We start from the raw sequence: 13,941 nt of genomic DNA, 5'->3' as shown, positions 1-13,941 counted from the left end.
AATGCTATAGAAATTGGAACCAGATTGTAGAGTGCATTCAAAAGCCTATAATATATCTATGAATTAAATACTTTTAAAGAAGTTAATTGCTTGTTTTCTTACTCCTTAGGTTTAATGGGGAATATGTGCACTTTTCATCCAATTGAGAATCAGCTCTTGGAAAATAATCCTTTGAACCTCATGGATTAGCTGGAATTTGGACTGTGAAGCCCTTGCTACGAAGAGCTTTCAAGCTTTGATCACCTGAACTGACTCTAGCAATGGCCAGCAAACGGAAATCCACCACCCCTTGCATGATACCAGTAAAAACTGTGGTGTTACAGGAAACAGAAGCAGACCCTGTTGAAGGTTTTAATGAAGGAACTCAGCAAGAGTTACCTCCTGAAACGCCTAGTGTTAATGATGCTGTTAACAACAACAACAATAATAATGGAACACTATCTAATGGGCATCGAAGTACTTTTGATGGTGATTCTTACGTATGTAAATATTGTGATTTTGGGTCTCAAGACATGAATCAATTTATGGGGCACATGAACTCAGAACACACAGACTTCAATAAAGACCCCACTTTTGTATGTATTGAATGCAGTTTTATGGCAAAAACCTCTGAAGGGCTTTCACTCCACAATGCCAAATGTCATACTGGTGAGATGAGCTTCATTTGGAACGTGGCCAAACAGGACAATCGTATAATTGTAGAGCAGATCATCTCTGATAGCACCAGCAGTCACGACCTTTCAGGGGAATCCTATGAAGAAGGGATAGATGGACAAGCTGAAATTATCATAACTAAAACTCCAATTATGAAGATAATGAAAGGGAAAGCTGAAGCCAAAAAAATTCACACACTGAAGGAGAACTTGCCGAATCCAACCATTGGGGAGAATTTACTAAGTCAGCCAACAGGGGAGAACTTAGTCAGTCAGTCAGTCAGTGAAACTGAGGTAAAAGAGAGTGACCATTCTTTCACCAATGGCTCTGTTCCAGTCAGCCAGGCAACCACCAACCCTGTGAAAACTTCACACGTTGCCAATGGCCCACTAATCGGAACTGTGCCTGTTTTACCTGCTGGTATAGCTCAGTTTCTGTCTATTCAACAGCAACCCCAAGTGCATGCACAACACCATCACCACCAGCCATTGCCCACATCCAAGTCACTTCCTAAAGTGATGATTCCCTTGAGCAGCATTCCAACATACAATGCAGCCATGGACTCAAATAGCTTCCTGAAAAACTCTTTCCATAAGTTCCCCTACCCAACCAAAGCTGAGCTTTGCTACTTGACTGTTGTGACCAAGTACCCTGAAGAACAACTAAAAATTTGGTTTACTGCCCAAAGATTGAAGCAAGGTATCAGTTGGTCCCCCGAGGAGATAGAAGATGCACGGAAAAAGATGTTTAACACAGTCATCCAGTCAGTACCTCAGCCTACAATCACAGTTTTAAATACCCCTTTGGTTGCCAATGCTGGCAATGTCCAACATCTCATTCAGGCTGCCTTACCCGGGCATGTTGTTACAGGTCAACCAGAAGGTACAGGTGGATTGCTGGTCACTCAGCCAATAATGGCCAATGGGCTACAGGGGACAAGTTCCTCTCTCACCTTAGCAGTTACCTCTGTTCCCAAGCAGCCAGCTGTTGCACCACATAACACTGTTTGCTCAAATACTGCATCCGCTGTAAAGGTGGTAAATGCTGCTCAGTCTCTGCTCACTGCATGCCCAACTATAACTTCCCAAGCTTTCCTAGATTCTAGCATCTACAAAAACAAAAAATCTCATGAACAGCTATCAGCTCTGAAAGGTAGCTTTTGTAGGAATCAGTTCCCTGGACAAGGTGAAGTAGAGCACTTGACCAAAATTACAGGCCTCACCACAAGGGAGGTTCGAAAATGGTTCAGTGATCGAAGATACCATTGCAGAAATTTGAAAGGTACTCGAAGCATGTTACCTGGAGATAATAGCTCTCTGATTATGGACTCAGCACCTGATGTTACCTTCACTCTGTCACCCAAAGCACCTGACCTAGCCTGCGTGACGACAGCAACAACACCAGGGGTTCATCACTCAGCCAAACGGCAGTCCTGGCATCAGACACCAGATTTCACCCCAACAAAATATAAGGAGAGAGCGCCAGAACAGATCAGGGCCTTGGAGAGTAGTTTCGCCCAAAATCCTCTGCCCCTTGAAGAAGAAGTAGACCGACTGAGAAGTGAAACCAAAATGACCAGAAGAGAAATCGATAGCTGGTTTTCAGAGCGACGGAAAAAAAAGTCTGCTGAAGAGAACAAAAAATCTGAAGAGGCAGCTTCTCAAGAGGAGGAAGAAGTTGAAGAAGACTGTGGTGAAGAGGATCCTGCTGAGGAGTGGAGGGTTTCCAGCGAGAATGGCTCCTCTGAGGCTCCGGGTGGTGACCGGCCTCGAGTGGAGCGCAAAGTCAGCCCCATCAAAATCAATCTCAAGAATCTGCGTGTGACAGAGGCAAATGGCCGAAATGAATCGCTAGGACTAAGTGCCAATGACCATGAGGATGAGCAGGGTTTGAGCAAATCCCTGGAACAACCCAAGAACAAAGTCAATTATAAAAAGACTGCTCAGCAAAGGCACTTGCTCAGGCAGCTTTTTGTCCAAACCCAGTGGCCGACCAATCAGGAATATGATGGTCTCGTCTCTCAGTCCGGCCTGCCCAGGGCCGAAGTTGTGCGCTGGTTTGGAGACAGCAGATATGCACTTAAAAATGGACAGTTGAAGTGGTATGAGGACTATAAACATGGTAATTTCCCCCCTGGCCTATTGGTCATCAGTCCAAGCAATAGAGAGCTTCTCCAGGACTATTACAAAACACACAAAACGCTGTATGAAGATGATCTTCAGAGCCTATGCGACAAAACTCAGATGAGCTCACAACAGGTTAAACTGTGGTTTGCTGAAAAAATGGGTGAGGAAACCCGAGCTGTATCTGACACTTGCAGTGAGGACCAGTATTCCAGCACTGGAGAACAAGCAGGAAATCCCAAAGGGACTGGTGACACCTATTCCGAGGTGTCTGAGAACAGTGAGTCTTGGGAGCCCAGTGGCCAGGAGATCAGTTCAGAACCTTTTGACACACTGAGCCCTCAGGCTGGAATCCAGCTAGGTAAGGAATCATAGCGTCCACTGTCCACACTCTTCTCGGCCATTGTCGTCTGGTCACAAATACTAATGCAAGTTTGATGACTGTTCCTTTTGAGGCTTCTCAGCAGAATTTATAACTTACTCCAAGGGATATCTGGTGGCACAATGATAAAGAGAAAGAAGTCAAAGGGGAGCTAGATGGCTCAGTGGATAGCATACCAGGCCGAGGGGTGGGATGACCCAGGTTTAAATCTGGCTTCAGACACTTCCTAGCTGTGTGACCCTGGGCAAGTCACTTGACCCTTAGACCTTACTATTCCTCTGCCTTAGAACTGACATATGCAGTATTAATTCTAAGAAAGATGGGAAGGGTTAAAAAAAAAAAGTCATCATGAGGATGATTTAATAAAATGCTACAAGAGGGAGAAAGACCTTATACCCTTTATAGGGTTGTATTACTACTAGAGCTTAATGTGCCTAAGGTGTTTTCCCCAACTGCTCTTACAGTTTGATTTCCTGAACTGGAAAGTAGAATTTGTGAGTAGGAAGCAGCTCCAGAAGTTCTTAAGATGTAGTGCTGATGTGGGGCAGTACATATATGCCTCTGTGTTGGGTTTTGATTTTTTTAAGTGATGAGGGCCAAAAATTGACTTTTAATTGTCCTTATATGAAGTAGGTTTCAACAAATAAAAACTAGTATACTACCTTTTCTGTTGCCCTCGCTCAAACTCTTTAGGGTTAAATTTATCCATTGAAGAAATGTTAAAAATGGAAAATAACTTAATACCTAAGTGTAAGTATTTGGTTTCAATATTTTGAATCTTATGCTTTTTCTTTGGAGCTGTACATGTGTGAATATTTTCAAACAGAGAAGTCTCAGCCTGGGGCCCAGGACCCCAACCAGATTAAAATGTCTTTGGGAAATGTTTAATAAAATAAAAATACAATTTCAACTTAGATAATGTTAATTTGTGGCTTTCTGAGTAAGTAGACAGCATGCACAGGTATCAGTTCTAATTGAATCTGACACTACTACATTATTAAAGAAGCACATTTTAAGGGAAAGATATCTCTCAGGTATCCAGGCCTTGATTATGCATTTGATGAGTCCTCTAGGTCTTTTTCTGAAAACTTCTTCCTACTTTTGTAACATTTCATTTGGTTTACTCTATGTAAACACATATATTAAAGAATGGCCAAGAAGAGGGGTTAAATTCCGATGAACCCATTCATTTAAAAATGGTAATTCTAGCCAGCGATTTAATAGAATTCTTAGTAAGGTTTTTAAGATTGACCGTGAATTTATCTTTATGTGCCATTACCACAGGATAATTTGGGGCTGCATATTTTCCTTCTGCTACTAATCTTAATTCCATATCCTTTCAAAAATACAATTCAGAAAACATTTGTTAAATGCTTATCATGTGCAAGACACTGTGCTAGGCACTAGGAATACAAAGACTAAAAACTTGCCTTCAGGGAGCACTTGTGGGATGAAGCAGGTCAAGATAAGTTATACACAGAAAAGGTGAGGTATGACGGGGCAAGAGAGAGACCCAATCAAATCTGTGTGTGTGTATGTGTGTGTGTGTGTGTGTGTGTGTGTGTGTGTATGAGCGAGAGAGAGAACACCGATCTGAAGAAATCAGAGAAAACTTCGACTAGGAAATGATGTTAGAGCTGAGCCTTGGAAGAAGATAGGGATTTTAAGTGTCATACATGTTCATGGAAGGAGATAGTGTGGCAAAATCTTAGAGAACCAGAATAACCCGGGCTTTCACCAACCAAAATTATATTTTCTTCACAAGTTAGAGTTGATAAATTGAAGTTGTGATATTTGGCCTTACTCTGTAGGTTTGGATTTACAAGATATGCCATATATAGAGGTTGATTATTTCCTCCTGCACCAAGGACCCTTAACCTGGAGTTCATGTACCTGGTTCTTAAAAATAATTTTAATAATTATATTTCAGCAGAAGTAGGTTCCTTTGAAATCTTGCATTATTCTGATGAGTCCACAGACTAATTCAAACTGCTGCCAGAAGGGTCCTTGACCCAGAAAACATTTTTTTTTAAACCCTACCCTAAACACACTATTACTGGAGGGAGGGAGGGAGCAAAAGAAGGAGGGAGGATCACACAGTTAGGAAATGTCTACGGTCAGATTTGAACCTGGGTCTCCCAAGTCCAGACCTGGTGCTCTCTATCCACTTGCCACCAAGCTGCTCCTATATATGTTTTAAGTGATCCTCCAGCAGAGCCCATATTGCTAGTTAGCAGTACTTATATCTTTTTCAACAATTTATCTCTTGGAGAGAAAGCTAACTACCTATGTCATTTCTAAGAAGTCCACAAATCACTGACACCTACTACTAATTCAGCATTTACCTTTTTAGCCCAAAAAAAAAAAATAGATGGGAAAGACTTCTCTCGCTGCCCCACCCCCCAACAAAAATTTTGAGATTTTTTTCTTATTGAGAAAGTTACCTTAACCACACTCCTTCCTCCCACTTGATCAACTCTGTTTTGTTATGTTGTTTTAAATAGAATAAAGATTATCCTTTAGCTATAATGAGTATAGTAGAAAGATCTCTGGCTTTGGAATCAGAGGACCTGGGTTCAAATCACACTTCTAGAGTTTAGAGGGCAACTCATTTAACTTATTTAACTTCTTTGGGTCTTAGAGACCTCATCTGTAAAATGAAAGGATTGGATTAGATGACCTCTAAGATAATTTCTAGCTCTGTCTATATAAGAATCCTATAAATAATAGTTAACAATTATAGGTTTTAAAGTCTGCAAGACATTTTACATCTGTTATCTAATTTAACCTTCACAGTAGCCCTGTGAAATAAACAGTCTTCACACTTTGTGGGAATAAACGAAGAAACTGAGGCCGAGAAAGATTAATTGACTTGGCTGAGGAGGAATTAAAACTCACTTTACTTCCAGTTTATTGTTGCCATGGAAATTTCACACCACTACAAATATTTTTCTGTAAATGGGACTTTTGTACCTTTTCTTTCTAAAGCTGAATGTTTTAAGAGCATCTGAATAAACACAAGAGACCAATTTTAAAACATAAATTTTGCAGTGATTGCTTCACAGGTTTTTCTGAAAATTATCCCTCGTTTTCAGTGGCAAGCTGTTAAACCAGTGTCTCTTGTATTCTGGGTTGCTAGGAGTGAACCTGTCTCTTTGTTGCCTACCTGTAGTTACTGTGGGATATTGTGACTATTGGTTACATCTGTATAATCACTAGCACAAGGAAGATTGTGAATAATCGCTGTGAAACACTTTGCTTCTGTGTGGCCTAAACACAAAGGTAATACCTGAATCATTGTCTTCTGGCAAACAGTGTTGCTGCAAAGTAAATTCCAAACAGTATTGGTGAAAGAATGCAGCCTTCCTAGTGCTATTAGTCAAAGTAAATGCATTTCATCTTCCTACTAGAGCTTGAGTCTTTGCCAGTATTCCCCTTGTGGAGTGAGTAAATGATGCTTAATAACTTCTCTAGGTAGACAGCCCTTTTATGTAAACCTTTGATGTGGTAATAGTGAGTGTGCTTAATTGTGGTACTAATGCTGGCCCTGAGTCAACATGAAAGGACTTAGTGTTAAATGATTTCATTTTTTAAAAAAACCTCAAGTCTTAAAACTGAAAACACGACAGAAGAGAAGACCTTTTCTCCTTTCATCTGACAAGTTTGTTCTAAAATATCTTAAGTTTCCCTTGCAACTTCAAGTCCAACTTAAGGCAGGAATAAAAGTGACCTTTAAGGTTCCTTATAAATCTATTTGTCTATAATTTCCCAATTCCAAATATGAATGTTTCACTTTTCAAGACATGAAGCTATTAAAAACATGATTACTATCAAGTCTGAACTGCAAGTATATTTCCTGTGTTTGAATGCAAGTATTGGTATTTTCCAGGCATTTGCTTGGGAACAGAGTATGTTGTACTGGAAAGAGCACCAGCTTCGGTATAAGCAGAATCCCATCTCTGACTCAAGTTACCCGTGTGATCTTAGGCAACAGACAGCCTCTGTGGGCCTCCCTCAAATGAAGAGGTTGACTTCTGAAGCCTTACCTCATGTCTCTGATCTAGAGAGCCATGTGCGGGCCTCTTGATTCTACTGTAGGCACAAAAGTACAGTGGGATGACGAGGGGTGGGGAAGGGGAGGTGCTACACTTTAATGGCCTCAGTTTTTTTGTCATAGATCCCAGATGACTGCCATGGGCTAGGGCACATAACATAAGAAGATTACTGATTGTCATTAATCGGCATAAGCTTTTAAAAGGCCTGTTTTGGAAAGACTTTTTCAGTCAAGGTCGGCAAAGAGAATATCAAGCCCTACATTTTTTTAAAGGCTCCTGTTTATTTCACATTCAGGGCAGAAAACTGTGAAGTAAAGAATCAAGGCTGCAGTTGAGATCCAAGTAGAAAACTAGACAGCCTGTTCATCTTGGAGGAGTGGGCTCAAAGAATTAGAAAAGACACTGAGGACAGCCTTGTAAGACGGTGAATGGCGGGGGTGCGGACCACAACACAATCCCTGTGGGCTTCACGTAGCTGTATTCTGTTTGCCATGTTGGATTTAGCCAATTAGCAGCTCCCCTTCCCCAGTTTGCAACTGAGCTAGACCCGGGGGTTGGGGCTACTTAGCTTTTGGGCTATGTGGGGCTTCAAGTCGTTCTTGAGAATGGGATATTTAAGATGCTTAGCCTTTCACATGTGCGTGTTTGAAGTCTGTCCTACTATGTATTTTATGTATCTGATTTTTTTTTTCTTTTTTCCAGAAGCAGATTGAATCTAAACTGACTCCTGCGAAGGATCTGCCAAATGTGGGAAGATGTCAAATGGAATGGGCCGGATCTGAACCTCTGCTGCAGGGGCCAGTTAGAGTGCCTGCTGCTGTGAGACTTTTAGCCAAGCACACTGGGGAGGGGCTGTTGGGGAACTCACTGGTCAGCCCAGAGCTCTTCACAGCCAATTTTAGGATGACATGCTGAGCTGGGGAGAGCAAGGTTCATGCCAGATTCTTCCTCCCGCAATATAGGACCTTTTCTTTGCCTTCCAGTGGATAAAATACTTCAGATTTCTTATTCATGTACAACAGAACCAACTTTTTAACATATACATCTGCCTATACACATTTAATAAAACATCAGATTATAAACATGTTCATTACATAGAAACTTCTGAATAGCAAAGCAGTGCATTTCCTTTTTTTCTATGTTTAGTGTCTGTTCTCTGAAAGTTGATGTCACTACATTTTCTCCTCTCAAAGTCTTTTTATCAGGGTGCAGTGCATTGAATCTAGAGAGCGGGTCATTAGCACACTTTAGACTTTATCTGGAATCCTTTTATGGACCCCTTTCTGAAAATAATTCTGCTTTCTTAAGCAGTCTCTGGCCAGCAAATCTATAAGCAACAGTTTTCTTGTCTGAAATGATAGTTGAATAATAGCCATCTATTTCCCCGGGTTAAAAAAAAATGATCAGTTACTTGATTAAGTTTCCTTTTCATGAAAATTCTAATGCTAGATCAGTTATTAACTATTTTTCCATTATTGGGTTAAATGAAGATGCATTTGATCTTGAACCTGGTATATATATTCAAATCCTACAATTCTTTAAGCCAGTAATGTTCCAGTATTCAATATAAGCAAAATCCATAAATAAAAGCACAAAGCCACTATGTACAGCACCTTTCACCTGAGGATTTCAAAGCACTTTATAAATGTTACTCTCCAAATCCTCATACAACCCTGGAAGAATAGGATGTGGCAAACATAATCACCACTTCATCAGTAGGGAAGCTGAGAATGAGAAGAAGGGATTAAGTGACTTTCTTAGTCATCTGAAGTAGGACTAGCCCTCAGCTTAAAGTCAGAGGTATTAGACTTCCCCGTAAAATCATAAATGGCTCATCTGGTTCTCCCTACCACGAGTTCTACTAGTCCTTGCTCCCAGTAAATGCACAAGATTTAAAGATTATGGATGAAAGTCACTATTAAATGTTTGTTGATTTTCTTAATTGTTCCCCTCAACTTATAACCAAATGTGATTTATTTAACTTTAATCTCTTTCTTGTCATTTTTGCTTCCCTTGAAACTTTGGTATTTTCAGAAAATCAGCTGAAATGACACTTTTTTGAAGTGTTGGAATAATTGTTTGAATGTACCAATCTAATTTATTCATATAAAGATCCTCTAATATAAGTAGCAACTTCCTTGGAATGAGAGGAAAGACCTCTGTTCTCATTTCTGGTTTATCTCCCAAGGTAAGAATGGACTGGAAAGCATCTTAGACAATTTACAAGATTCACCTAGTCCATGTTGATTAATGATAGCCAAGCAGTGTGCATAGTTATTTCTAGAGAATTTCATACGATGTCAGACGGGACCTTAGAAATCATCAGGTTCCCTTATTTTACAGATGAGGGAATTGAAGCCTCAAGAGTTCAAGTGATTTGCCTAAAGACACACAGTTAGTAGAATGAGGATTCGTATCAAGTTCTCTGATACTAAGTCTAGTGGTCGCCGCTGCAGACCCCATTCCATTTCCTTTGCCTTGACTTCAGGAAAGTAATAACTGCCAGTTCTTTAGGGTAGAGCTAAGGAGAGTCACAAAAGCCCCTCATTTCTCAGGGTGTGGTCAGCTGAAGACAGGCAAGTAAAAGAAAATGAATTATGTTGGAAATTGAATGTCATGAACTATGGCTATCGAGCAAGAACAAAGTATGCCCCACCCCTTTCTGGGTACCCGGAGCAGCTCACATGGTTGAATTGGTCTATAGTGGAGAAAGGTGCCTTTTCTGGAGGCAAAGGACATTTTGTTCTGCGGCCTGGGAGAGCCCTTTCTTTGAAATCCAGAGGCCTTCGCTATTTCTTCCAGGGCCTGACCCCTCTAGTTCACCCATTTTTCTTGAAAAAAATGATCCGGGAATTTTACCAAGACTTGCGTTCTATCATTATGCACTCATGTCGGATATGACATTGGTGTGGCCCTGATGGATTGTGTTGGATTTTGTGTCAAGGGCATGGATCTGTGAGTGATAGCTTCCTCCAGAGAACAAATATGTGAATTTTTTTTCCTATAGTGTTTATGTACATGCAGATTAATTTATATATGCACACATATACAAATACTCATTTGATATTACTTTGTAAAATGTACATGATGTGTGCATTTTAGTAAATGAATGCCAGATATTAAGGAAAAAACCACCTCATGCATTGGAAAAGAATGTCTTTGTATTTATTTGTACACTGAACACAACTGGGGGAAGAGGTCAAGAAAAGGCCAATCTCAAAGTAATCCACCCAAGAATCTGACTTCCAAAGTGACAGCCCTCAAAACACAATCACTCCCAGTCTCCTTGTGTATTGACTATAGAGTTTTACAGAGGAGTGTTTTCTTGGTTCTTTTATTAGAGATGAGATCAAGTGTATAATCCAAACATTGTAATGGAAAAAATTCATAATAGATAATTGCCGTGTTGGAGCCTATTTGAGCAGAGTTCAGAATACACCTTTGCCTTGTGCAGGGCCATGTGTAGAAAATGCAGTTTAGTGGAAGAGCGTGGGTCTTTGTGAGGTTAAGGACTTTCTTCATGTGCATTAGCCTCTCTCAGATGGCTCTGACCTCATGGCTACATAGTCAGCTCTGTGAGAGAACCAGGAAAGTAAACTAAAGGCAAAGCCCTAGGGATGCAGAAAAGACCCACGTTTTGTTCATGTCCTTGTAGCTGAGCATTTAAATATGCCTTGATATTCTTGCAGAGAATTTTACATAAGCAAGTTTTGAAGGAAGCAGTTTAAGGTCAGAGCCATGTACTTAAGATGGACGTAAATATTAACTACTTGTGAGTATCAGAAACCCAGCGCTTTGAGTGCAAGCCTCGGGAGAAACCAAAACAGAGAAGAAATTGGAAGCAAAAATGGTTCATGGAGCAGACAGCTGGATTGAACGGTCCTGCCACCAAGCATTGTGGTATTCTAGACCACGTTGCCACAATTTTGCATGTAGCCAGTGTCGTCGTTTTCTAAATGAAGATGGTCTTTGGAATTGGAGAGTAGGAGAGAACAGGGGAATTGAGTAAACCTTTCTTGACAAAAAAGAATGTTCAGTAAGCTAACCTTTCACTTCCTCTTCCCAGCATGCACACTTGGACTTTGGAGAGTAGTAAGATAATGTACATTTATGTTTCTTATTGCCTGTTTTTTAAATGTTTAATTTTTTACCTGACGATATAGATCCAGTTTTTATAGATGAAACCAGATCTGTTGTGTCAAAGGAAATATGGAAAAATATAGTATGCTTTTCCTATTTTTGATTACTTGGTTGAAGTTTTGATTGTAAAGATTTGTGCTTTAAGAATTCCCATTTTAAATAGGTTTTTAAAAAATAGATTAATTGGTTTGACCTCTTAGCACTTTCGACTTCTTGTTGTTAGCTGAGCGTACTGATAGTTAGACTGCTTCTTTTGAATGTAGCGTTTTTCTAGCACTTGATCTCTTAATTCATACACTTAGGCTCCTGTTCTAATATATTCATGATCCGCTACCTTATTTGCACTGTTTTCTGAGGACAAAAGAAGTCATCTTAGGATTTTAGAGGGGATCTTTCCTTGGCTTCCAGAATGTTGGCAGTTATCCCTACTCCCCTTTTGCCTGGGATTCCATCTTAGAAATTCAGGACATTTCTCCAGGCTGACATCCTGGCAAGTGGTAGGCAGTGAGCAGATGGTGACTGGCATTCCTCTTCCACTCTAATATCATGAACGTGTCTCCTATTATCTTTCCCCAGTGGGTGTCAGAATGTAACCTTAAGTGTGTGGACGTGTCTCCTTTTCTCAGAATGACCTGTTTCGGACCTCATTGGCTCTTCTCTTCCTTCCCTCTTACTGGACCAAAAGAGATTGGTTGGGGTTAGCAGCAGCATATTTCATTGTTAATTCAGACAGGCAGTCCCCAAGGAAAAGAACTTGCAGGATGTTTTTATAAAGCACTACAAAGCCCTTCTCCAGTGACTAGTCATTCAAAAAGCCACGTTGCTGTAAAGCCAAGTGTGCTTTCTCCGTTTATGTCCAGCAAGTCCAGAGCCGAGTGTCTGGTTGCTTACGTTCCACCTCTCCCCCTTGGAGCAGAGGACAGTGCTCGGAGCAGGGTCACTTCCCTCACGCCGTCATTGTGTGCTGCCAACAGCAGCTCGGAGCTCTAGAAAGCACCAGGCACCCCACCTTGTGATTTGTCCGAGGAAAGGCAAGCAAACGAGCGTTCAGGTGTCATTCTTATGAAATACAAGAGACTTCCATTATACAGTTTTCAAGAAACTGAAAAGAGGTGATAGCACCCAGGCTTCCACCCCTTGTACTCCGACTGCCTCCTGTCTGCAAGGCCGTACTTTCCCAGCGGGTGGTGGCAGCCTCCTACCCCTCTTGAACTCAGGACTCGATCGCGCTGATAAATGTGTACAAGTAAATGAACATAAGCCCAAGCAATACTTTAGAATATTTATATTTGGATGTGGCTAGGGACAACTGTGTATAGAAAGCTTCACTTTCAGGGAGCAAACATATTAATAACCTCGGCCCTGCCTTCCAAGAGCTACCACCACATTGTACGCAATATGTTGTATTCTCTGTTTTCTGTAGCCCATGTACAATTTGGCAGGCTGCATCCAGGCTGTGGAAAATTCTTTAATTATTGTGGGGAAGCCTAAGATATCTGGATCCAGCAAGGGATTTCTTGGTTTATTTATGCAGTTATATGTGAAAATGAAAACCCGATCTCTTAAGAGTCCCGTAGTTTCTGCTCAGATTATATCATGTTATTTTCATAGGCTAGTCATGTTAGTGGGAAGAAAAAAATCCTAAATTTTTGTTAGCATAAGGCAACACATAGAATTTTTAAATATAGGTTAACGAGCACCTGGCTAGATCATTGGTTGTTAATTGAAAAGGGGGTCCCATGTAATGCCATCCTTAAACCTTGTCTCCTTTATGTAGGTTAACATAATTATTAGTTTTCTTCTGGGGATCAGCGTAGTCTTTTTCCCTGCTTATCAATCCAGCACGTTAGCATTGTAAGTGAATTTGGCTGGCACCTCTTGGCCCAGGTACACAAAGAGCTCTGATGGCCAAAAATAATGACCGTGTGTTGTGGGAAGGATGACTGTTGTAAGGACTGACTTGCCGTGGATTGCTTATGACTACTTTCTTTTTAGTATGAGTGAAGACTTGTAGGAAAGGCCATTTTTTAAATCAAAGCTTTGCCCCTTTGGACCTGAAGTTTCCCGTTGTCTGGTTAAGGAGGCAAGGGTAGGCATTTGCATTAAAATCTGTAATAGACATAAGGCATTTGGAAGGCTGGCTGCTTCATAATGGCTTTGGTGGGATCACTCTTCTGGGAAAGATTCAAGAGCAATCAAGGACAAGAAGTCAAAGGTTTTAATTAATTACTCCTTATTTGGGTGTAGTTTTCAGAAAAAGACAGGAGAAAATAGAGGGGAAAAGAGAGACACTGAAATCACATACTGTAAAACAGCTTGTCTTGTTTACTGCATTGGAAGCTTTTTCATCTCTTACCCCTCCTCTTTTAAAGGGATGAGTCAGGAAAATTTGACGATATAACTGGAATAAACAAGAAAAAAATCTAGGATAAAACTATTCAAAATGACTGAATATAAAATATGGGTGTTTTTCTCCCAAGTTGGAGCCATGTTCTTAAGAGCGTTAACTCTTTACTCACATGGTGCCTAGTAACTCTAGAACTTTTAAAAAAATAGCGTCCGTCTCCTGCCCACATGTTGCAATCTG

The 13,941-nt window shown here is 40.6% G+C and overlaps 1 protein-coding gene across 4 annotated transcripts in view; it reads left to right on the top strand.

Moving 5' to 3' along the window:
- ZHX3 (zinc fingers and homeoboxes 3) overlaps positions 1–8,315 on the top strand; it is a 102,179-nt gene extending 93,864 nt beyond the window's left edge. For 3 of the 4 annotated variants that reach the window (XM_044664326.1, XM_044664324.1, XM_044664325.1), the window contains 2 exons: positions 110–3,138; positions 7,917–8,315. In XM_044664326.1, coding sequence (XP_044520261.1) covers positions 261–3,138; positions 7,917–7,927 — 2,889 coding nt within the window. In that variant the 5' untranslated portion in view covers positions 110–260 and the 3' untranslated portion in view covers positions 7,928–8,315. The remainder of the gene's footprint in view (positions 1–109; positions 3,139–7,916) is intronic. The other variant, XM_044664327.1, reaches the window with a different exon arrangement.
- Positions 8,316–13,941: the final 5,626 nt, after the last annotated feature.

The sequence above is a fragment of the Gracilinanus agilis genome, chromosome 2, assembly GCF_016433145.1.
Source record: "Gracilinanus agilis isolate LMUSP501 chromosome 2, AgileGrace, whole genome shotgun sequence".
Lineage (NCBI taxonomy): Eukaryota > Metazoa > Chordata > Mammalia > Didelphimorphia > Didelphidae > Gracilinanus > Gracilinanus agilis.
Note: the sequence above shows the minus strand (reverse complement) of the source record. Positions and strands in the feature narration are given on the sequence as shown.